We start from the raw sequence: 21,751 nt of genomic DNA on the forward strand, positions 1-21,751 counted from the left end.
AAGGTGACTTATTAATGTATTTTAGTTCCTGACATAAAAGACTGGAGCCAGTCACCTTTGCTTGAAAATAACTTTAAAAATATGTTTTTCCCATTTTACTCTTTTGGACAGATCACAGTTTTTCATATTGGGTCAGATGAACATCAGGACATTGATGTTGCAATACTTACAGCATTGTTAAAAGGTGAGACTTCTAATTTTAAGAGCTGTTGTTTAGTGTTTATGTAATAAAGTATTTATAAAATACTATATTCTGTAGAAATGTTTAGTTTTTAAGCAAATAAGTATCTACTGTGTTTTCACGTTGCATAATACCCTACTGTGTCATAAATGATAAAATATACTGTATAGCTTTGTGGTGGATTGCTTGATTTGGCCTTTTTAGGAAAAAAGAATGTTTGTTATCTTGCTCTTTAGTTAATTTTTTTTTCTCTCCTTGTTTTTGCTTCTTAAGGCACGAATGCATCTGCATTTGACCAGCTTGTTCTTACACTTGCGTGGGATAGAGTCGACATAGCCAAAAATCATGTTTTTGTTTATGGGCAGCAATGGCTGGTATGTAATTGTCGGGTTTAAGCACAATGATATTTTCTGAAAGAGAGGAACTCAGTTTACTGTAAAGAATGAATCTTTTTACTTTTGTAGAGAGAGGCTGCAGAATACTGACACGTTTATTTTGAGGACAGTAATTCTTGCATACTGCACAGTCCTGCAGCTCTTTTGTTGTTGTGCATTGAAAGTAGTCCAAAATTTTTGAGATGTGCTAAGTGTTCTGAATAACTAGGGGAGAAAAGACATTGCAAAAGGTGGAAGCTGAATTCATGTTGGTCAGATGCTCTTTTCTTCCTTCCAGTTGCACGGTCGTAGGAAGTTCTTAAGAACATCTAGCAAAACGCACTGTTGGCAGCACTGCAATATCTTTAGAAGGGGAGGACAAAATGTCTGTTTCTCGTAGTCTGCAAATTACTTTGAAAACTACATTGTGCATCTTGCCTTTTTCCCATACTACTGTAAAAATAAAACACAATCTTACATGAGTCAAAAGTCCATACTATAAGGTTTGTTGATAGCAATGATGGTTCTGAGCATTTGTCTCTGAAGCAAATTGGGCTTTAAATATTTTATGTATTTGTGGTTTATCCAGTCTCAGTCTATGAGATCAGCTTAACTATGTTAAACCAAATGTCTGCTTAGTCCTGTGTACTGTATCAGTAGGAGATGCCAATGGGAAGAATATGAAACTTGCTGATTAAATCTTCAGAAGACTCTCTCATTCTGTAATTTAAGTTCAGGGGGGTTTCTGAACCAAGGATGACATCTTTATAGTTCTTGGCGTACAAGGTTTCCCCATCCCTGTAAGTTAATGAGGTTGATCTCATTAGTATAAGTACACTTACTTTTGTGATGCCTCGTTTCACTGGTTCTCTCCAGGCTCTACTTTGTGTTACTTACTTGTTATAGGTTGGCTCTCTGGAACAGGCTATGTTAGATGCCCTTGTGATGGATAGAGTTGCATTTGTGAAACTTCTGATTGAAAATGGAGTAAGCATGCACAAATTTCTTACAATTCCCAGGCTGGAAGAACTTTATAACACAGTAAGTGAATAATTGCTTTTTAAGGTACTTTTAAAACAGCTTTTTAGTTGCTTGGTGTGCAGCAGTCTGAAAGGCATGGAGTGTTAGTAGAGAAGGCTCATTCATATGAAGTTAGAGATGAGAAGTGTGTGTTGTCTGGCTGCTTTGTAATGCCACAGCTGCTTTCTGGCTCTCCAGAAATGGTTCCACAAATGTAGTTTGCCAGCAGGATGTTCATCTGCATTTGATGTTGGGGATGGATACTAAAGGAAAATTGCAGCCTTGTGGAGCATATGAAATATGTAAATCACAGTGAGGAAGAGAACAAGGGAAAGTCAGATGGGTGAAACCTGTGCACAAAATATGAGGTCTAAGGGTAGTATTGTTATGGCTTCATAAGATGAATTCTGTCTATAGCAGAATGATATAATCATATGATCATAATAGTTGTAAAAATAGTTTATTTTGTGAACCTGCAGAGTTATAAATATTACGTAGAAAAATTTTGTTGCTGTAGGTCTTGATTTAAGAATTTTAAGGTAGTTTTGTATAACATTAGCAAATTTTGTTGGAAGGTTTTTTGTTTTGTCCTGTTGGATGCCTAATGTGAGTAGTACGCAAATGGGACTCGGGCTTACATTAACATTCTCATTATCTGCTATTGAAGAAAAAAAAGGGAGAAAAGAAAGGATTCTTTAGCTAACAAAGGTCTGTAAAGGAGTCCATGTGATCAGCTTTTACTTTTTATTTTTAATTAACCTTTTATGGTGTTGCTTTTGCACACTTGATGTGCTTTTGATTGAGTTCTGTATGGGAGCTGGAGTAACCATATGTCAAAAAGTGTCACAGTTCATGAACTCAGAGAAGGAAGAAAAATCCGCTTTGGTAAAAAGAGGGAATATTCAGACTAAAAATCTAAAAATCAAGGGAGATTTTACTGTGAATCCTGGAACACTGTAACCGTGAATATCAGTCTTTGTGTGTTCCTGTAAATTAAAGTGTTGGTTTGTTAAAACTTGTCTCTATAATATTACATTTTTAAATAATATTAAAACCCCATAATGTTGCTGTTTGCATTCTGGTGGGGTTTTTTCCCCTTTGTGGACAAACTATGGATGTATTAATTATGTCTCAAATTAAAACGGAAGTAAAATGCAACAGAAAAGGAAATGGTCTATAGCTAATAGAGTCGTATGAAATATTTGCATTTATTTGAGGCTACTGTTTGAAAACTAGGGGTTTTTTAGGTTGTTGTTTTTTTTTTTTTTTGAGCCAACATGCAAAAATTTGGCTTCTACTGTAGTCTTCTCATGTTGTAATTGCACTCTAATTTCTCATTCCAAATTTCCTCCCGCTTTCTTTTTCCATAAAGAAACAAGGCCCGACTAACCCAACACTCTTTCATCTTGTTCGGGATGTCAAACAGGTAATGCTGTAATATAAAAATTTGTAAAAAAAAATTGTACAAAAAGTTAAAATCTGTCAAACTACAGAAGTTGCGTTTTTTGGGGTTTTTGGGGTTTTTGGGGTTGTTTTTTTTTTTTTTTTTTTTTAAAGATTTCTTATGTTTCACTGTTAATTTAATCTTGAGTTTATCAGTTAGGTTTTATTGTAAGTAATGAGATACCTCTGCAGGCATTCTGTTCTTTACAACATTTGCTGTTGCATCCTTAGTGCTCTAATGCCAGAAAGGTGTTAAACCCGATGAGTGTTGTTTTTTTTCATTTTACTTATGATTGTTTTCCTTCTTGAGGGGATTGAAAGCTGGTACTCCCAGCTAGGAGTAATTTTGGCTGTTAAAACAATAGACAAAAAAAGTTGTCTGTTGTGTCTTATCCCCCAGTCCCCCATCCCTCCCTGTTGTGACCCCCTCCTCAGATGTACATCTACTCTACTAGGGGAGATCATGCAAAAAAGAAGCTATCACCTTGTCTTTTCTGAAACTCATAAATATTGGAGCCATATAGATTATTTTTTTAAGTCATGAAGGGTTTAATTTGTTTTTTATTTATAGCCATGATGTGACATGTAGAAACACTCTAAGCAACTTTAAGATTATAATTAGTAAAACTAAAAATGCCTTTTTTATTCCCAGGGAAATCTTCCCCCAGGATATAAAATCAACCTAATTGATGTGGGGCTGGTTATTGAATATCTGATGGGAGGAACCTATAGATGCACATATACAAGAAAACGTTTTAGAGCGATATACAATAGTCTCAGCGGGAATAATCGGGTATGTGGCAGTTGAATAACAGGACATGCTGATTCATGTATTTTCAATTAAAAAAACCTATTTATTTTGGAGAAAAATTGAATCCATATTGTTTTGCTCTTGTCAGTGGGCTGGTAATAGTAAGGCCTATGAGGGCAGCTGGTAGCTGTTTTGGTGTTGAGGATAAACAAAAAGTTTTGTTCTTCTGCTTCTTATTCTAGCACATCTAAATTTGTTCTTTGTTATTTCCACTATCCCTTCTCACAGGGGAAGAATGGGCACTAAACATGCAGATTCACCAGGCTTGGGTTGCAGATATCTTGGCTTCTTGTAAAACAACAAATGTAACTGTTTACTTTGTGACTTCTTAAAAAAACAAAACATAACAAACAAAGAACTTGTTAAATATCCAGCGAAATTCTGGTGGTTGTGGTTATGTAAGTTGCACATTGTTTCAGTTGCACAGTAACTGTTTAATTGCTTAACTAAGTATCTAGATATGACCAGATTATTCTGTAATGCTTAACAGTTAAGAGTAAAGAAACCAAAACAAACCCTGACCCCTTATTCTTCTTGCAGCGATCTGGGCGAAATCCTTCAAATACTACTCCTCAGATGTGTAAAAGCCATGAGCCTTTTGGTAACAGGGCAGACAAGAAAGAAAAAATGCGCCATAATCACTTCATCAAAACAGCACAGCCATACAAACCAAAGGTGTGGATGTGTGAAGGGAACATGGTGGGGTCTACTTTAAGTAGTTAGAAGTGGAGAACCTGGTTTAAATCAAGGTGCCACTGAAGTATGAGTAGCAGCAGTTCTACCGACTTAAAAAGCTGGAATTTCAGCCTTGCTTTTGTACTTGTTTATAAACTGTCTAGCATGCTTATGGGATTCTGTAGTGTGTTTATTGTTCTGTAGTAGTCTTCTGGATAAGCTTTGATATGTTAGGGAGGAAAAAGCTTGTCTTTGGCATTGTTCTAACAATGGGGGGGGACTCACATGGCTTGTAGATGGAGCAAGATTTGACCGTATGTTACTGTAAGCAGTCTCCATGAGTTTCCTCATTTGTATGTAGTTATATTAGTTAACTGCTTTGCTTTTGATCTACAAATCAAAGTAATTCAGTCTCCCAGTTACTAAAGTGAGTTGGATTCAACTGAAATTTTTGACGAAAAGTTCCAGCTGCTTTTGAAGTCCTCGGAAGTTCTTTTTTCTTTCTATAATTATATGTAATTTGGTGTTGGATCACTAAGCATTTTATTTAAAGTTATGTAATGACCAAGTTCAGGGATTTAAAATGTGACTTTCTGATTTTATTTTAAAGATTGACGCTGGTGCAGAAGAGGGAAAAAAGAAACGAACCAAAGATGAAATTGTAGACATAGATGATCCTGAAACAAGACGTTTTGCGTATCCACTCAACGAGCTTTTACTTTGGGCAGTGTTAATGAAGAGGCAGAAGATGGCCCTTTTCTTCTGGCAGCATGGGGAGGAGTCCATGGCAAAAGCCTTAGTTGCTTGCAAAGTGTACCGTTCAATGGCATATGAAGCAAAACAAAGTGACCTTGTTGATGATACTTCAGAAGAACTGAAACAGTATTCTAAGTAAATTACATTTATATTGTTAAAGATCTTGCCTTGAAATTTGCGATAAAAATAGTGGGCTATATAAGAATAAACCCCAAAATTGTATTGGCACACTTGAAGATAATTCCTTTTTGCAAAAATGGTTAAGTGGCACTCTGTAGAATTTTTCCATTAGATATTGCTCTCCCTCGAGAGCTGTTACAAGTCAGGATTTATAGTTAAATTAAAATGATACTGAGTGTGCCATTTACTTACTTCCATGTAATTTCCTTGCATGTTTTAACAGCTGTTTGTAGCCTGCATATGCTTTTAATAGCAGTCACAGATTTACATGTTGTAGTTCAAAATTACTTTTCAGTGAATCTGTACAGAAGGGACAGGTAATAGTCCCTGCAAGTTATGCTATTGGGAATTTGATTGTACCAGAAAATTCAAGCTAAGCTCAAGGTCATTTCTATAGATACTGTATTTTATGTTGTTGATTTGTCTTCATTCTAGCGAGTTTGGTCAGCTGGCAGTTGAACTGTTAGAACAGTCCTTCCGACAAGATGAAACTATGGCAATGAAATTGCTAACCTATGAGCTTAAAAATTGGAGCAACTCAACCTGTCTGAAGCTAGCAGTGTCGTCAAGGCTTCGTCCGTTTGTAGCACATACTTGTACACAGATGTTGTTATCAGATATGTGGATGGGAAGATTGAACATGAGGAAGAATTCATGGTACAAAGTAAGCTTTGTCATAGTTTATTGGTGTGAAAAGGATAAATGGAATTAATGCTTAAATGGCAAAAAAGCATGTGTTTAACTGCTATTAGTGTAAAGCAGTCAAATCTATAACTTACATTAATAAATCCTGTAAAGCAGTCTTCTATAATATAATCAATACTGGAAGTGTTTGTTGAAAACTCTTCTTTTGACGCTCTATTATCTTTTCAAATAAGGTACAGAAATGTAGAAGGCAAAACCCAGGCAAGTAGCCTTTAATCACAGGCTTAAAGAGATCATGTGAATACTAATCCACTAATAAAAGCATAGTGGTAAAAAAAATTAACAGACAGAATGCCCTTTGTAAGAATATAGTTTCATGCATTTTGGCTTTTTACAGGCAGCGCATAAGGCCTGATGTAGAAAAGCTTTGTGTATATCCTATTTTGGAGGAAGATACTGAGCAAAAGCAGGGCACAGAATTAAATAAGGGTAGGCAAATCAGGGATAGGCTTTCCAATGGTGCCCTTTGTGATACCTATCAACTGAAATATGGGAGCTGGTTATTTCTTAGAGATGGTGTACCAAAACCTAATTGTTGTGAGGAAAATAATGAAATAAATCTTTCCTACAAAATATCTACAAGCATCGTTTAACTTGTGACCTACTTAAATCTTGTTTGATAACTGATTAACGATTTTCTTGCTTGCTTTGAAACTGGCTAATCACAATAAATAGCTTTCACTTACTCTCCTCATCCATCCTTAGCTCATTTTTCTACCATAAGCTAATAAAAAAAAAAAAAAAAAGGAAAGAAACCCCCCCAATATCATCCAACACCAACAAAACCATAACCTGCTATAGGCTTTTTAAATACATCTTGAGAGTACAAAGTGTCATGGGTTATGGGAGTAGATTAATGAACAGAGTGCAAGCAGAATATCTCTGGATCTTCATGCTTGGAATACATTCTTTCTAGTGGCTTTTAATTTTGGAATTTGTTGATTCTTCCCTTTGCTATATCTTCAAGTTAAGGAACATTATATATATCATACATAGCCTCTTAAGTGTGTTATGTAAGTAGTAACAACTAATAATGGTCTACTTTTTTTTTTCCAAGTGAAATTTGGATAATATATTTTCAGAGGATATTCTCTGTTGTTATTTCATTCTGATACTTTAATATAGCTGTGAACTATTTGCACTTATTTTTCATCTTTTCCAGGTGATACTGAGTATTTTACTCCCTCCTGCTATATTGCTGTTGGAATATAAGACCAAGGCTGAAATGTCACATATTCCTCAATCTCAAGATGCGCATCAAATGGCAATGGATGACAGTGAAAACAACTTCCAGAATGCAGCAGATGAAATACCTATGGTAATGTGAGACAAGGGGAGATATTAAAACAAATGTTTATAACTTAAATAATTATATTTTAAAATCAAAGCGAGAGTTAAAATTAATGTCCAAAAGCATGTATTTCTGTATGTGACATTAACCATCCTTTCATTTTAGGAGGTATTTAAAGAAATAAGGATCTTGGACAATACTTTAGAAAAGCATGATATGGAGACTCCAGTAAAACCTAAAAAACTTCCAATTACACAGAAATTTTATGCATTTTATCATGCACCAATTGTGAAGTTTTGGTTTAATACGGTGAGTTTTCTTTTCTGTAATGTGTATTTTATCTGGAAATCTAAAGCAGATTTTTGTGTTTTTTTCCCAGCACGTACCTCTGTGAATGGAATCAAAGTTTAAACCCGATTTTTAGAAAAACAAACAAAAACCCCCTTGCCTTGCTAGGCTGGAAATGAGAAGTACTTGGTTTTGAAGAAATGCATATGCACATGCAGTGCTCCGTGGTTCAGGGTTTTTTTTTTTTCAAGTTCATAATATTGGCTTTGAGAAATACTTTTTTGTTGTTAAGAGTAATTAGCATGAACATTTTTCATCTATCCTGAGTAATTAATTTCATCAGTTGCTAGCAGGAATTCTATAGTCATTTATTAGGCTAAAGTGTTCGTGCACAGCTTTGTTTAAATTACTGTAATAGAGACTCTGAAATCTGTACCAAAGGAAAACTAGCTGTAATAAGAACAAAGCTTTGCTAATACTGAATAGCTTATTACAGCTATTTTTCCTCTTCTAAGAAGAAAATGGTTTTATCCCCTTATAAATAATTACTTGTCTGCTTAAAAGGGTAAATATAGTACTATAATCCTACTTGAAGCTTTTATTGTATACCACATCAAAAGAGTCCATGAACATCTGTAAAGAGCCCTTGAGTAATAACGTATAATTTTCATTGCTTTTTTTAGTTGGCATACTTAGGATTCCTCATGCTCTATACATTTGTGGTTCTTGTAAAAATGGAAGAATTACCATCCGTTCAAGAGTGGATTGTTATTGCTTACATTTTCACATCAGCAATTGAGAAAATTCGTGAGGTATGTCTGTAGCAATCTGGGATTTTAGTTTTCTTTGTGAATTAAAACAGTATGCTTTAAATTGTGTTTATAAACAAGAGAACCTAAGAAACTTTTGAGAAGTTTTATACAAATTTTGAAATGACAGAAATTTTGGGTTCCTCAGGCCCAACTAAAGGGGTGGAAAGATGGGCTCATTTTTGTAATAGCAACTGCCTCAAAAGCAGAAACAAAAACACAAACCCCAACCAACCAAAAAATGCCCCCTAAAACCAAAATTCCTTTTTAAATTATTCAGCAGGAGGACACATACATCCTTCTTGTCTTCGTTGTGAAGCTGACACAGTTAAAACACTGGTTTGGATTTCTCAGTGTAAAACAGCTGTACATGTAAATAGCTATTTCATTTTTGCAAGTATGAAAATGATAGTGATTCATGTATTTCCGTGTGGGTCCCTGTGCAATGAGTGTGACCATGACTTCTATTTTTATTGCAGATATTTATGTCAGAGGCTGGGAAGATTAATCAGAAGATTAAAGTGTGGTTCAGTGATTACTTCAATATCAGTGACACAGTTGCCATTGTCACTTTCTTCATTGGGTTTGCATTAAGATTTGGAGCAAAGGGGAATTTCGGTGAAAACACTTACAGAGAAAATTATGTCTTTGTTGCTGGAAGAATAACATACTGTCTCAATATAATTTTTTGGTATGTGAGATTACTGGATTTTCTAGCTGTAAATCAACAGGCTGGCCCTTATGTTATGATGATTGGGAAAATGGTAAGTACCATTTTTGTTACTGATTTTTTTTTTTTTTCCCAAATTGAAATATGTTTTCCTTGCTGTGTCCATTTACAACTTTTTTCAAAGTTCTATTGAGAAAGAGGTTGCTTATCCTGGTTTGCTGTGTCAGCAACTCAGTGTGCAGAATTAGGTAGTTGGAATATAACTTGATGTGTTTCAAAACAACCATTGATAGAAGGCTTCCTTTATTATGGAGCTTTCTCTGTCACATATGTGTAAAAAACTGTCAAATCTTCCTTCTCTAGTCTGTTTTGTTCTTAGATGTCAGAGACTTGAATGAATGTGATGATGCCTTTTTTTTCTTGATTCATCTAGCTTTTGGGTCTGAGATGCATTTATAGTCTTGGTTTTCTTGCCTTTACGTTCTCTACTGCAAGGGTTTAACATCTGTTGTGTCCTAAAGCACCGTGTATTTTGTGCTGGAAAAAGCTGGGAATAGATTGTGGTTTTGTTCTGGTCTTCTCTCACACAAGCAATATTCAAACTGTATAAAAATAAAAAACTTAGTTTTACTGTCAGCGAGCTATTCTAAATCTTTAAAAGATGTTAATGCTTGAAAACTCTATATAGGAAGGTGGAAGGTTTGGGGTTTTTTTTCTTGCCCTATAAAGTGGTTTCTACAAAGTTGAATCCTGTAATTCCTTAAAAATGAGGGCATCAAGTCGCTCATTTCTGACTTTGATTTCTTGCAAGAGGCATAGGTTCTGTTTCAGCCCTTGGAAAGCTATCTGTGTTTTGTGCAGCTATTGAGTGCACTTAGGAAGGAAAGTTTCTCTTTATGAGCTTCCACTCATCCACAATAGATATTTGAGTTACAAATGAAATAATCTCAGTTGACTTTGGCCAAGGATATAAATACGCTCTAAGAAAGGACAGGGAAAAGGCATAGTTTTTTTTACAGGGTTTATTATTTAACAGAATTTTCTGACTGAAGTATAAGTGTCTCAGACTCTTTTCCTTCTATATATAGAATTCTGTCAAGCTTACACACTCACTGTAAAAACGTTTAATGTTGTGAAATCACAATTATGACCTTGTGGGTTAACTGACTTTTTTTTTGTGTTAATAGGTGGCCAACATGTTTTACATTGTGGTAATTATGGCACTTGTACTACTTAGTTTTGGTGTTCCCAGGAAGGCAATACTGTATCCTGATGAGTCACCATCTTGGACTCTTGCTAGAGATATTGTGTTTCATCCATACTGGATGATTTTCGGTGAAGTGTATGCCTATGAAATTGATGGTAAGACACTGCAATTTTGAAGCAAGTAAGGAGAAAACTTGCTTTGAAAGGTCTTCTCAAGGTCTATGAAATTTTGATTTTATGAAATGAAATACCCAGTATTGTTGACCTTGATTCCATTCTTTGGATTGTCTCTTTGTGGGTTGTAGCTGTGTAACTTCTTGACTTGACCTTTTCATTATCCTTTATAAAGCTTGAATGGCTTAGAATGAATACCCTTAATGAGTGAACACTTAATTGCAATTTCTTACAAGGCTATTCCTAGAAAGATTTCTGTCATGCCAAAATTTTGGCTGTGGTGGTATATTACTCTTTTTTAAAATCCAGTAATATGATTATACTGTAGTATTAACCAGAAACATTGTCTCCTGTATTTTTCTACCATATTCCTAAATGCATGAAGACATTTTGAATTGCAGAACCAGTGCATCATAGCTGATTGTTGCAATCTTTACAAGTGACCTTTTTAATTTTTTCCCTATCTATACTTGCTGGGAGTTCTAAAAGTTGTATGTATTTTTCTCTGTATCTTTTTCCCAACACAGTGTGTGCAAATAATTCTGATGAAAAAGTTGCTCATCTTTGTGGCCCAGGAACATGGTTGACTCCATTTCTTCAAGCTGTCTACCTCTTTGTACAGTACATAATTATGGTTAATCTCCTTATTGCATTTTTCAAGTAAGTATATGGATAATTGTTAATTTTTGCTTTGATAAGTTTCTATTTCACTGCAATAAGATGACAAGATAAAAGGAACTGATACCAATTCAAAGCAATCCCATTTGCTGGAAGTATTTTCAGGTTCTAAGGCTGGTCCTCATCTTCTCATCACTGCAAGTCTGTGAGAAAATGTGACTGGTACATGTCATATCTATGAGGCTTGGGGAATTAGGAGTTTAAGTGAATTTGAAAGTATTTTGTAATTTCTTAAAAATGAAACTGAATTGTTTCCTAATCTGTATTTTCACTGTTGTTCCTAAATTCATTTAATTTTCTTTAGTTGGTTGAGTTGAATAGAAAATTGTCTTACAGGTCTGTGTTTGATTTATAGGAATAAACAGCTCACTGAGACTTAACTGAGCTCACTATAAGCATTAACATTGAGGAGTGGCAGGCTTGCAGTATTTATGTGGTCTGATGCAAAACCTAGGTTTAGTTAGAAATGTTTGTTTGACAAGCTTAACTTTTATCTCAGTGTAACTTATTTCTGAGGAAAGGTACTGAGATGTTACCAGATGAGAATTTTTTAACCCTGTCCTTGCTTTGGACCCTAATATTTTCTTGAATGTGTTTTCCACTTTCACTAAAATAATCTGTAGTAAAAAACCCAAGTATTTGCTTTTGTCTCTTACTCAACTAGCTTCAGAATTCAGGATTGTTTAAAGAAAAAACCCCAAAACCAAACACCAACACCCACCTCCCCTCCCACCACCCCAAAAGCCACCTTGATGTGTTAATATTTCTTCTGTTCTTCTGTTCCCTTTCAGCAACGTGTACTTACAAGTCAAGGCAATTTCAAACATTGTGTGGAAGTATCAACGCTATCATTTCATTATGGCCTACCATGAGAAACCTGTTCTGCCTCCACCACTTATTATTCTTAGCCACATGGCTTCCCTGTTCTGTTGTGTATGTAAAAGAAGAAAGACAGACAAGACTTCAGATGGACCAAGTATGAACAGTTATTATCCAAAAAACGCAGTATTTTTTTTTATATAATTAAAGCAAACTGTCAGAAAAGTGCTATGTTCTTAATTATGTGTATTCTCAAGAAAGTCAAAGAAGGTCTTTATTTTCCATGGTTTTAATATTGGTTAAGACTATTTCTGTTCAAAGTTTCAGTGTTTCTGAGTAGTATAATTCACAGCCCCTAGAAATCTCCAGTCAAAGTAATTTCTGAGAAAACCAAGTAAAACCAGATTAGATTTCCTGTTAGTGTTAATGTGCAAAGATTTTTTTTTTTCTCTTGAAAAATTCTGTTCTTATTAAACTCTTTGAAAATTTAAAAAGGGGATAAAAACTTCAATACATATACATCTTCTTAACTATTAAATCTCTTTTTAGAGCTCTTCCTGACAGAAGAGGATCAAAAGAAACTTCATGATTTTGAAGAGCTGTGTGTTGAGATGTATTTCAATGAAAAGGATGATCAATTTCATTCTGGCAGTGAGGAGAGGATTCGAGTCACATTTGAAAGGTGAAATATTTACAAATAAAATTGCTGAATATGGGAGCTTAGAAGTTCTTCGGGCTTTTAACATGTGCTTTAAGGGGGGCAAAATGCAGCTCAAGAACTGAAGTATTTGTGCGAACTTTAGATGATGTCTTTCTGTTGCTGTGCAGAAACTAATATGGGATTGATGCTTCCTGATCTGAAGCAGCACTCAGTAAGCTGAGGCAGTCATATTATTTAGTTTCTCATGATTCTTTAATAAACTGAATAAATTTGAAAAAGTGCTGTAGGCCCTCTGTTGATATTTTTTGTTGTTGTTTATTTTGTGATTCAAATCTGTACAAACGTACGTACTGTAGTGAATGCTGTCTTGAAATTTCAGCAGTTTTTTCCTCATTAAATGGGCAGAAAGGATTACAAAGATGTTTCTTTTGCGTATTGAGAAAAATACCTTTCATAGCTATTTCATAATTTGATTTTTCTCAGGGTGGAGCAAATGTGCATTCAGATAAAGGAAGTTGGCGATCGTGTCAACTACATAAAACGGTCATTGCAGTCTTTAGATTCACAGATTGGCCACCTACAGGATCTCTCTGCTCTAACTGTGGATACTCTGAAAACACTGACTGCACAGAAAGCTTCAGAAGCTAGCAAGGTTCATAATGAAATCACCCGGGAATTGAGCATTTCAAAACATTTGGCACAAAACCTCATTGAGGATGGCTCTCTAAGATCATCGGTGTGGAAAAAGCACAGCATTGGAAATGTCTTTGGTTCTTTTCCACAAGGAGGCCTTGAAAGTAATAATGCTTTACTCTGTAATGTTCCTTTACGTGATGAAAAAGATCCTCAAGATAAGACAATTGGTCAGGAGTTAGCTCTAGCTCCCCGAAGAGAAGAAAAAAACTTCCAAGAGGCAAGTTCCTCAGGCAGTGCCTTATTTTCAAATGCTGTTTCCCCTACAGAGCTTCGCCAGCGAATACAGGCTTCAGAGATCTCAAAATCCACTAGTAAAAGTAAAAAATTAGGCAATTCATCCAACAGCATGCCACATGTAACATCCCCAACAGCTAAGTTTTTTGTTAGTACTCCATCTCGGCCCAGTTGCAAAAGTCAGCTGGATTCTTCAGCAAAGCATGAAGAGACTGTTTTCTCTAAGGCTACAGAAGGAGATAATAATGTAGAGTTTGGTGCATTCGTGGGTAAGTATAACAAAGTAGATTCTGAATATCCTGCAGTCGTTATTAGCTGCTCTTATCCTCTTGCTTCTGGCTCTGCTTGCCTTGCTTTCACCCAACCTTGTGTTGAAAATGGAGGATACGTTAATTGTGGTTTCATTCATGATGAGAGTGACACTAATGGTAACTGCAGCTGCAGAGTTGACAAATGTGATCACCAGTCCACTGTCAACTTATCGAAGAACAACCCCCAAAGGAAGTTCTCTTTGTCAACTGGCGACTTGACATCAGCAGTCAACTGTAGCGGCTCACATGGAAAATTGAATATTAAAGATGAACTTTCCAAAAGTCAGCATGTCCATGCAATGGAACTACAAAACCAAGATTTATGTTCTAACATCCTTATGGGACTACTTCATAAACTGTGGACCAAATCTAAGCCACAAGGTTTGACTTACCAAGAATTGTATGGTATTTTGGGTGTATTCTGGTTGCAGGTGACTTTATTCTACCATTTTGCTCTGCTTCTTTCTGCTTTTAACATCTCTAATTTCCCTGTGTTGCTTGAATTTATTTGTTTTAACTTTAATTATAATTTCTTTATTATTCTGTCATATAGACAATATTTTTCTGAAATACATTAGCCAGTTGTTGAGTGTAGCAGTTCTGTGCAATTAGCAGCTCTACAACTTGGTACGGGCACTGTAGACAAACTTTTTGCGACTCATAAAGCTCCTACCTTCTCATTGCATAAATCAAAAATATTGTCTATTTCTTGACGTAATTACAGAAGACTTCTTAGGCTGATGGAATCCTGAACAAATATCTATGTGGTATCTGTGTCAAGCTGAGGGATCCTCCTATACTGTGTTTCTAAACACTGTTGTAACTGGGATCTTCCACTGTTGCCTAAGCTAATGTATCTTTTGGCAGTTGTTTAGGAAGCTTCCAAAGTCCTTCTTTTATTAAATACAGCATTATGCCTCCTCTCAAGTTTTGCTTAACAGCAAAAATGTGCACGTTTCTGGTTAGAGTTACTTACATATTTGAACAGTAAAACAGTGGCAGATTCATTGCAAAACACAGGTGTGGGTTTACTAACTGATTTCTGTGAAGTAGATAATGCTTTAAGTATGCCTAGTGTATGGCAGAAGATCACAATCTGGAGTTGTCAGGTTGCCTGCAGAGGTTTGTCTTGCCCAGAAAGGTTTGTTGAGGACATAAAAATTTAAATCTTTAGACAAGAGTTTGTTCTACTCTGTGAAACTTGGAATTCTAAGTATCTGCACTATCATTTTATATTTGTGTATGTGTAGGAAGATTATCTACACGTGTACACTCACGAGCTTATTTGTTTATCATATCCTTATGGTTTAAAAAAAGAAAACTTTTTAATTCAGAAAGCAAGACTAAACAGAAATAGGGGACAGTGTTTGTCTCACTCTTACCTAATCCTTAAATGTACTTCACCACTAATAACTTTGAATACTAACTATACTTATTTTGCTGAAGCCGACCTTTTAGTGTGTGGTCCTCTGACCTCTCTAGCATTTAGAACATACTCTTCATTCTCACTGTCCATGTTTTATAAAGCTTGTGATACAGTGCAGCTTTCCATTGTGAAGCCAAATAGATTTTTTTTTTTTTCGTTAGCCACATGCTTGGTAAAATTCTGAAAAGTATTTCCTGCAACTGGGAGGATGAAGGGTATATTGTAAAAGCTACCTCAAGAAAATTGCCTATGTTTTTCCTTCATTTGTCATGCATACGTAAAAATCCTGTAATTCAGACTGCCCTGTTCCTTCCATGTGAGGAACATCCCTTCAAGTAAAACTTTAAAATGTTAGTTTTACTTTTTGAATCGTGGTAATCCACACCTTAATGCAGGAAAATCAATATTCTTGTTAATATTTTATTACACTGATTTTTACTTTAGTGTGTTTAGAAAGTCTTCTCTAGTGCAAACAGGGGCACAGAACTCTAGACTGTTTGTAACCCTGTGCTATGGTGATGAAACTATTGGCATGGTCAGAACATTGGAGGTTGCCTTTGATTTTGAATACTCTTTTTGAATTCACTGTGTCAAAGGTCACAGAGACAGCATGGAGTTACAGCGGTTTAAAGAGGTGGCAAGCAAAATGAAAGAAAGAAGTGCTGATATTGAGGTAAGCATGGAAAACATTCTGTTAGATGTGTTAATGGGGATAATTCTCCTTTAACCACAACTTTGCAATGTATTTTGAGAAAGTCTAAGAGCAAATAGAATCAAAGAACTTGCAAAATGCGTCTTGGAAGGATTGTGTGTCTGGTTTGTGATTCAAAAAAAAAATCTAGTGAAAACTCATGCAACCTTAACTGTGCACCAAGTACTGATTATTTCATAATGTGATACTAATGAAATATTAAACAAGAACTGAGGTTGTGAAAGCTGAGATGACTACAACTGTGAATTGAGATAAAGTTATCCTGTAATTAGTGTTTAATGAAACATGTGGCACTCGTAAATTTTAAGATCAGCATTTAGGAAGATTTTGGTTATTTACATTGTATTTTATAGAGCAAGATGGTAATGTATATGACTTTTTGAAGTGACAAAAGTTGTTCATTATGCTTCCAAGAATAAAAGGCCTTTCTAATAAACTTGTCATAAACTCAAATGTATGTATAATTTCCATGTTCTGAAAGAATAAAAATAGCTAAACAGGGAGTGATTAATTGTAACCGACTTGTCCTCTGAGTGCTATAATATGTGTAAAAAAGCAAGTTTTCTCACTGTAGCTCTTAAGTTAGTAAATATGAGTTACCATTTGCAGTTACCCCTCAGCTGGGGGAGAATGTGACTTGAGAATTGTGTGATGACCATTTGTAATGTCAGTGTTCTGCTGATCTGGATTGTCTGATAAGTATAATGTGTGACCTCAAAGCTTTTAGTGTGTGTGTATTTTTGGCATAGGTTTTCTGGTAATAATGTTTACTGTTTGCTTTGTTTTTTCTTTAACAGGAGCAACAGGAAGACTTCAAAAAGGCTATACTGGAGGGCATAGAAACAACCAGACTTCAAGTAAGTAATGAAGGTTTCCATTTATTGAGACATTAGTTTCAGCAGATACAGAATGTATTCTTTACAGTGAAAACAGGGAAAAAAAAGTTGTACAGTTGAACCTTTGTAAAAATACAGCTGGATGTCTCCTTGATGTAGGTCTAAATCATTCTGGTGTTTGACACTATTGGGATGAAAAATCCAGTAGCATTTCCAGACAGTACTACTGTTCTTAGATGCTTAGTAACAGAGTTATCCCATCTTTACTGGTGGGACTGGTTTGATTCTAACCTTTCCTGTAGGCACTACAGTCATTGGTTGTAAGATGCTGAAGATGTATGCTGAACGCTGAAATGCATATAGACCTAAAAATGGGTCTTCAGAAGATACTTCCAACAGGTGCATTCTCTGTGTTGCATTGCAGTAGAGTGTTCAGGGATGTAAAGAAATAGTCTTTCTCTTACATACATGTATATGTATGTACGTATGTAAATATATACACACCTATATGTATATATATGTGTGTATGTGTATATAAACACACACAGTTACCCATGTTTTTGACACACATTCATATACACACAGGCATGTGCGTATGTGTTCAGGGGTGTGTGTGTGTGTGTATAGGGGTGAAAAAGGGTGGTAACATAGAACATTCCAAGTTCTAGCTTTTTATTGTTCAAAATCTTGATTTTTTTTTTTCAGATTTTATTTAGGTAATTGTTAGAATTAATAAGCTGTTTGTGAAGAATGTTCCAGCCCTGTGTCACTTGAGGTGTAGTTGTTTGTGATGAAACTGCCTTTCTCCTTTTTTGCAAAAGAAATATTTTGTTGTCAAAAGCAGACCACCTCAGTAGATACTCATAAAGTGTGTGATTATTATTAAGGAATATATCCATGAGGAAATTCCGTTCATAAACTGTAAATTTTTATGTGGCAAGACTTCTCTAGATTTTGTTTCTATTTTCAGTGGGTTCAAACTGAACTTTAGTTTCTTTCTCCCAAAACTACATTCTTAAATAAGAACTGGTAGCTAACGAAGGCATGTGACAGAATAGCTGAAGTTTGTGCTGGTGGAGATCCAGCGTAATGTACATTTCTGTACTTGTATTCACGTGTAATGTTCTCTTTAAAAGAACTCTTTCAGTATGGCTCAGTAGTCAACGTGCACCTGAAAATGTCAGAGCTGATGGTGTGCTATGAAGAGCATTTTAACTGAATTATGCCCTCAACTTGTACATTTTTGTGCAAGGTATTTGAGGTACATCCAGAAGTTTCAAATAAATAATAATAAAAAGAAAAGAAACCTGATAGTCCTGGAAAAGAGAACTGGGCAGATTTTAATGATGAATAATGATACGTGTTTGGTCTTTTTAGGGCCTTCAAACTGATGGTGGTCTAAGACAATCTAGTTCTTGTGGTGGGTCTACTGACCCTCTGGCAGCCCATGCAGAGCAATGTAAGTATGTCGTCTCTTCAGGTGACCTAATTTTATCTATAAATTGTGTTGATAATGTGTATTCTAAGAACGTGCAAAGGAAACACAAGAAGTTAAAGTGTCTTAAGATGTTTTCATGGTTGGTGCTACTTTAATCTGCTCCTGTGTCTCCTTGTGGTTCTAGTCATGCCAGCTTAATTCTGTTACCTTGTATTTGGCACAGATAGCTAGAGTCATAAAAAGCTAAGTGATGTAATCAGGGCTGTGCTGGAAACTTGTGAAGATCAAATACTTGTGGATCAGGCTTTTTTTAATGAGCCACATTAAGCTGTCTAGTTGCTCACTTTGTTAGGAAATAGGTAGCTAACAATGACACATGCCTTTCTTTGTCCAGTTACAAATCTCTTTCGTTCATAGTATACAGCAAGAGTAGAAGGGCATCGACTGAAGATACTCAGCAGGTAGACTCCAAAGCAGCCCTACTGACGGTTTGTATCAACCTTTTTTGTTGTTGTTAAGCAGAACTAGAAACTGAGCAAATAAAGGAGAAGAAACAGATTTTGTAAAGAGTAATACTGATTTGTGGATTCATTTGTTCAGAGGCAATAGAAGGAGGCCTGTTTTGGCTGAGGGAAGAAGTGCATGTTCTCAACAACATTTTGTGTATATTGTCACTATGAAAACCTGTGCTTCTTCTTGTTTATGGAAAAAAACCTCCCACTTCTTGTTTGAGAAAAAAATTATTTATATAATCCATAAAACACCAGTGAAGGTGATCAGGAGTAGTCAGCATGGATTCACCAAAGGGAAATCATGCTTAAGCAATCTGATTGCCTTCTGCAGTGGGACAACTGGGTGGATGGATGAGGGGAGAGCAGTGGATGGTTGTCTACCTTGGACTTCAGTAGGGCTTTTGACACTGTCTCCTGTGACATCCTCATAGGCAAGCTCAGGAAGTGAGGGCTGGATAGGTGAATGGTGAGGTGGATTGAGAACTAGCTGAATGGTGGAGCTCAAAGAGTTGTCAGTAGCACAATGTGTAGTTGGAGATCTGTAGCTAGCAGTGTCCCCCGAGGGTCAATCCAAGGTCCAGCATTGTTAAACCTATTCATCAGTGACGTGGATGGAGAGATAGAGTGCCTCCTCAGCAAGTTTGCTGATGGTACAACACTGGGAGGAGTGACAATAAACCAGAAGGCTGTGCTGTTATTCAGCAAGACTTGGGCAGGCTGGAGAGATGGGCAGAGATGAACCTCGTGGAATTCTACAAAGGCAAATGCAGGGTCCTGCACCTGGGGGGGAATAACCCCATGCACCAGTACAGGTTGGGGGCTGACCTGCTGGAAAACAGCTCTGTGGAGAGAGACCTGGGGGTCCTGGTGGACAAGTTAACCATGAGCCAGCAGTGTGGCCTTCTGGCCAAGAAGGCCAGTGGTATCCTTGGGTGCATTAGTAAGAGCATTTCTGGCATTCTCCCTCTGCTCGGTCCTTGTGAGGCCTCACTGGAGTACTGTGTCCTGTTCTGGGCTCCCCAGTACAAGAAAGACAAGGAACTATTGGAGAAGGTCCATCAGAGGAGTGGTAGAATGATAAACAGTCTGGAGCATGTCTCTGATGAGGAAAGGCTGAGGAAGCTGGGCCTGTTTAGCCTAGAGAAGCAGCTCAGGAGGAATCTGATGAGTATATAAGTATATGAAGAGAGGATGTCAAGAGGAGGATGCCAGATTTTTCTCAGTGGTGCCAGGCAATAGGTCAGATGCAATGGGCATTAACTTAAACATGAAGTTCCACCTGAACACGAGGAAGAGCTTCACTGTGAGGGTGACTGAGCATTGGAATAGGTTGCCCTGAGAGGTTGTGAAGTCTTTCTTCCCTGGAGATATTCAAGAGTCATCTGGAAGCAATCCTGAGTAATGTGCTCTAGGTGACCCTACTTGTGCTTGAGCAAGGATGCTGGACTAGGTGACCTCCAATGGTCCCTTCCAACTTCAGCCATTCTGTGAATATATAGCCTTATCCTTTTAATTGTAGTTACCATTCCTAACTTCTATTAGTCTTTCCATTCAACTGCAGTTCAGTACAGTCTGATGAAGTATTTCCAATAAATAGGCTGTATTGGAAGGTCTTAAAATACATTTCTACCCCAGCCCCAATTAAATATGCTCTTCTTTCCTTACAAAACTGAAACCTTTGTTTTTCCTTTCTTTTGTTCCAAAGGATTGGTTACAAGGTAGACCTTCAAATAGCGGTCAAATGTAAGTAAGCTTTCTACTAACAGAGCAATTTTATTACTCTGTATTTCCATTTGGGGTTTTTTTTGGGTTGTCTTTGACTGTGGTGGTGTTCAGTTGCATTTAATGAAAAAACAAGGCTTTAGGGCTTTTTTTCTTCCTAATAAATAACTGAATGTGTTCACTGGAATGCTTTGGCAGGTTCTATTTAGATTAATGGGGTCATATGTCAGATGGCAGAACATGCCCCTAAATGAAAATGACTGTGTTGACACTTATTAAGGAGCTAGCTTCCTGGTAAAGGACTTTACCCAGCCTTCCAAACAGTAAACCTTCTCTGGAATTGTGCAGACGTTGCTCTTGTTACCAATTATCCCCTGAGTTAACTGTTAAAGCCATTACCTGATTAACCTGATAACAGAAGGGTAAGCTCTTGTGAACAAGTTAATTAAAAGCACCTCTGTGGGAAAGAGCACTTGTGATGCAAACTTTGCATAATGTTGTGCGTGACTTGGTGGTATTTAAAGTAGAGCTCCGAAAACATGAGATTACTTAACAGCCTTCCATTACTGCTTTGTAATTAAGAAACCTGTACTGCCCTTGAAAAATAGGATAAAAGTAGTGTTGTGAGGTTAACAAGGTGACCTAGGATGATGTGTCAGAATTGGTGAATACACAGTTAAGTTTTTAACTAGTAATGACTGTTGGTTTTGTGGCATTTCACAGGCCTTCTGAAGAAGATGCATTGAATGGTAAGTTTGTTTCTGCTGTAAACAAGCTGGGAGGTGTTCATACAAGCAACTATTCGGGTCTCCATGAGAATGTGTGTAACTACTGATCATTTGGAACTAGCATAATAGTGTGATGATGATGATGATGATGATGATTATTATTTTAAAAATCTCTTTCAGGCATTGCTTCTCCTTTCAAGCCTATCATGGATATCAATTACTATTATTCAGGTTAGTCCCTCTTATGAATGCATGTTCATGTTTTTATTGATGCTTGTTAGATCTTTAACAAATACTGTAATTTTCCTCTAGCTGTAGAAAGAAATAACTTGATGAGACTATCACAGAGCATTCCATTTACTCCTGTGCCTCCGAGAGGTAAGAATTGTACTTCT

General features: G+C 36.4%; 1 protein-coding gene across 1 annotated transcript in view; it reads left to right on the top strand.

The window, feature by feature from the left end:
- TRPM7 (transient receptor potential cation channel subfamily M member 7) overlaps window positions 1-21,751 on the top strand; it is a 58,187-nt gene that overhangs the window by 30,857 nt on the left and 5,579 nt on the right. The window contains exons 10-34 of the mRNA XM_080626126.1: window positions 112-184; window positions 455-555; window positions 1,462-1,596; window positions 2,948-3,001; window positions 3,671-3,811; window positions 4,370-4,504; window positions 5,115-5,395; window positions 5,876-6,104; window positions 7,308-7,463; window positions 7,602-7,745; window positions 8,408-8,536; window positions 9,013-9,297; window positions 10,391-10,565; window positions 11,111-11,243; window positions 12,053-12,237; window positions 12,630-12,762; window positions 13,225-13,940; window positions 16,005-16,081; window positions 16,918-16,977; window positions 18,334-18,415; window positions 18,812-18,882; window positions 20,612-20,649; window positions 21,352-21,377; window positions 21,537-21,587; window positions 21,669-21,734. Of these exons, the coding sequence (XP_080482252.1) occupies window positions 112-184; window positions 455-555; window positions 1,462-1,596; window positions 2,948-3,001; window positions 3,671-3,811; window positions 4,370-4,504; window positions 5,115-5,395; window positions 5,876-6,104; window positions 7,308-7,463; window positions 7,602-7,745; window positions 8,408-8,536; window positions 9,013-9,297; window positions 10,391-10,565; window positions 11,111-11,243; window positions 12,053-12,237; window positions 12,630-12,762; window positions 13,225-13,940; window positions 16,005-16,081; window positions 16,918-16,977; window positions 18,334-18,415; window positions 18,812-18,882; window positions 20,612-20,649; window positions 21,352-21,377; window positions 21,537-21,587; window positions 21,669-21,734 (3,676 nt within the window). The remainder of the gene's footprint in view (window positions 1-111; window positions 185-454; window positions 556-1,461; window positions 1,597-2,947; window positions 3,002-3,670; window positions 3,812-4,369; window positions 4,505-5,114; window positions 5,396-5,875; window positions 6,105-7,307; window positions 7,464-7,601; window positions 7,746-8,407; window positions 8,537-9,012; window positions 9,298-10,390; window positions 10,566-11,110; window positions 11,244-12,052; window positions 12,238-12,629; window positions 12,763-13,224; window positions 13,941-16,004; window positions 16,082-16,917; window positions 16,978-18,333; window positions 18,416-18,811; window positions 18,883-20,611; window positions 20,650-21,351; window positions 21,378-21,536; window positions 21,588-21,668; window positions 21,735-21,751) is intronic.

Source organism: Psittacula echo (assembly GCF_963264785.1).
Source record: "Psittacula echo genome assembly, chromosome: 10".
Classification (NCBI taxonomy): Eukaryota; Metazoa; Chordata; class Aves; order Psittaciformes; family Psittacidae; genus Psittacula; species Psittacula echo.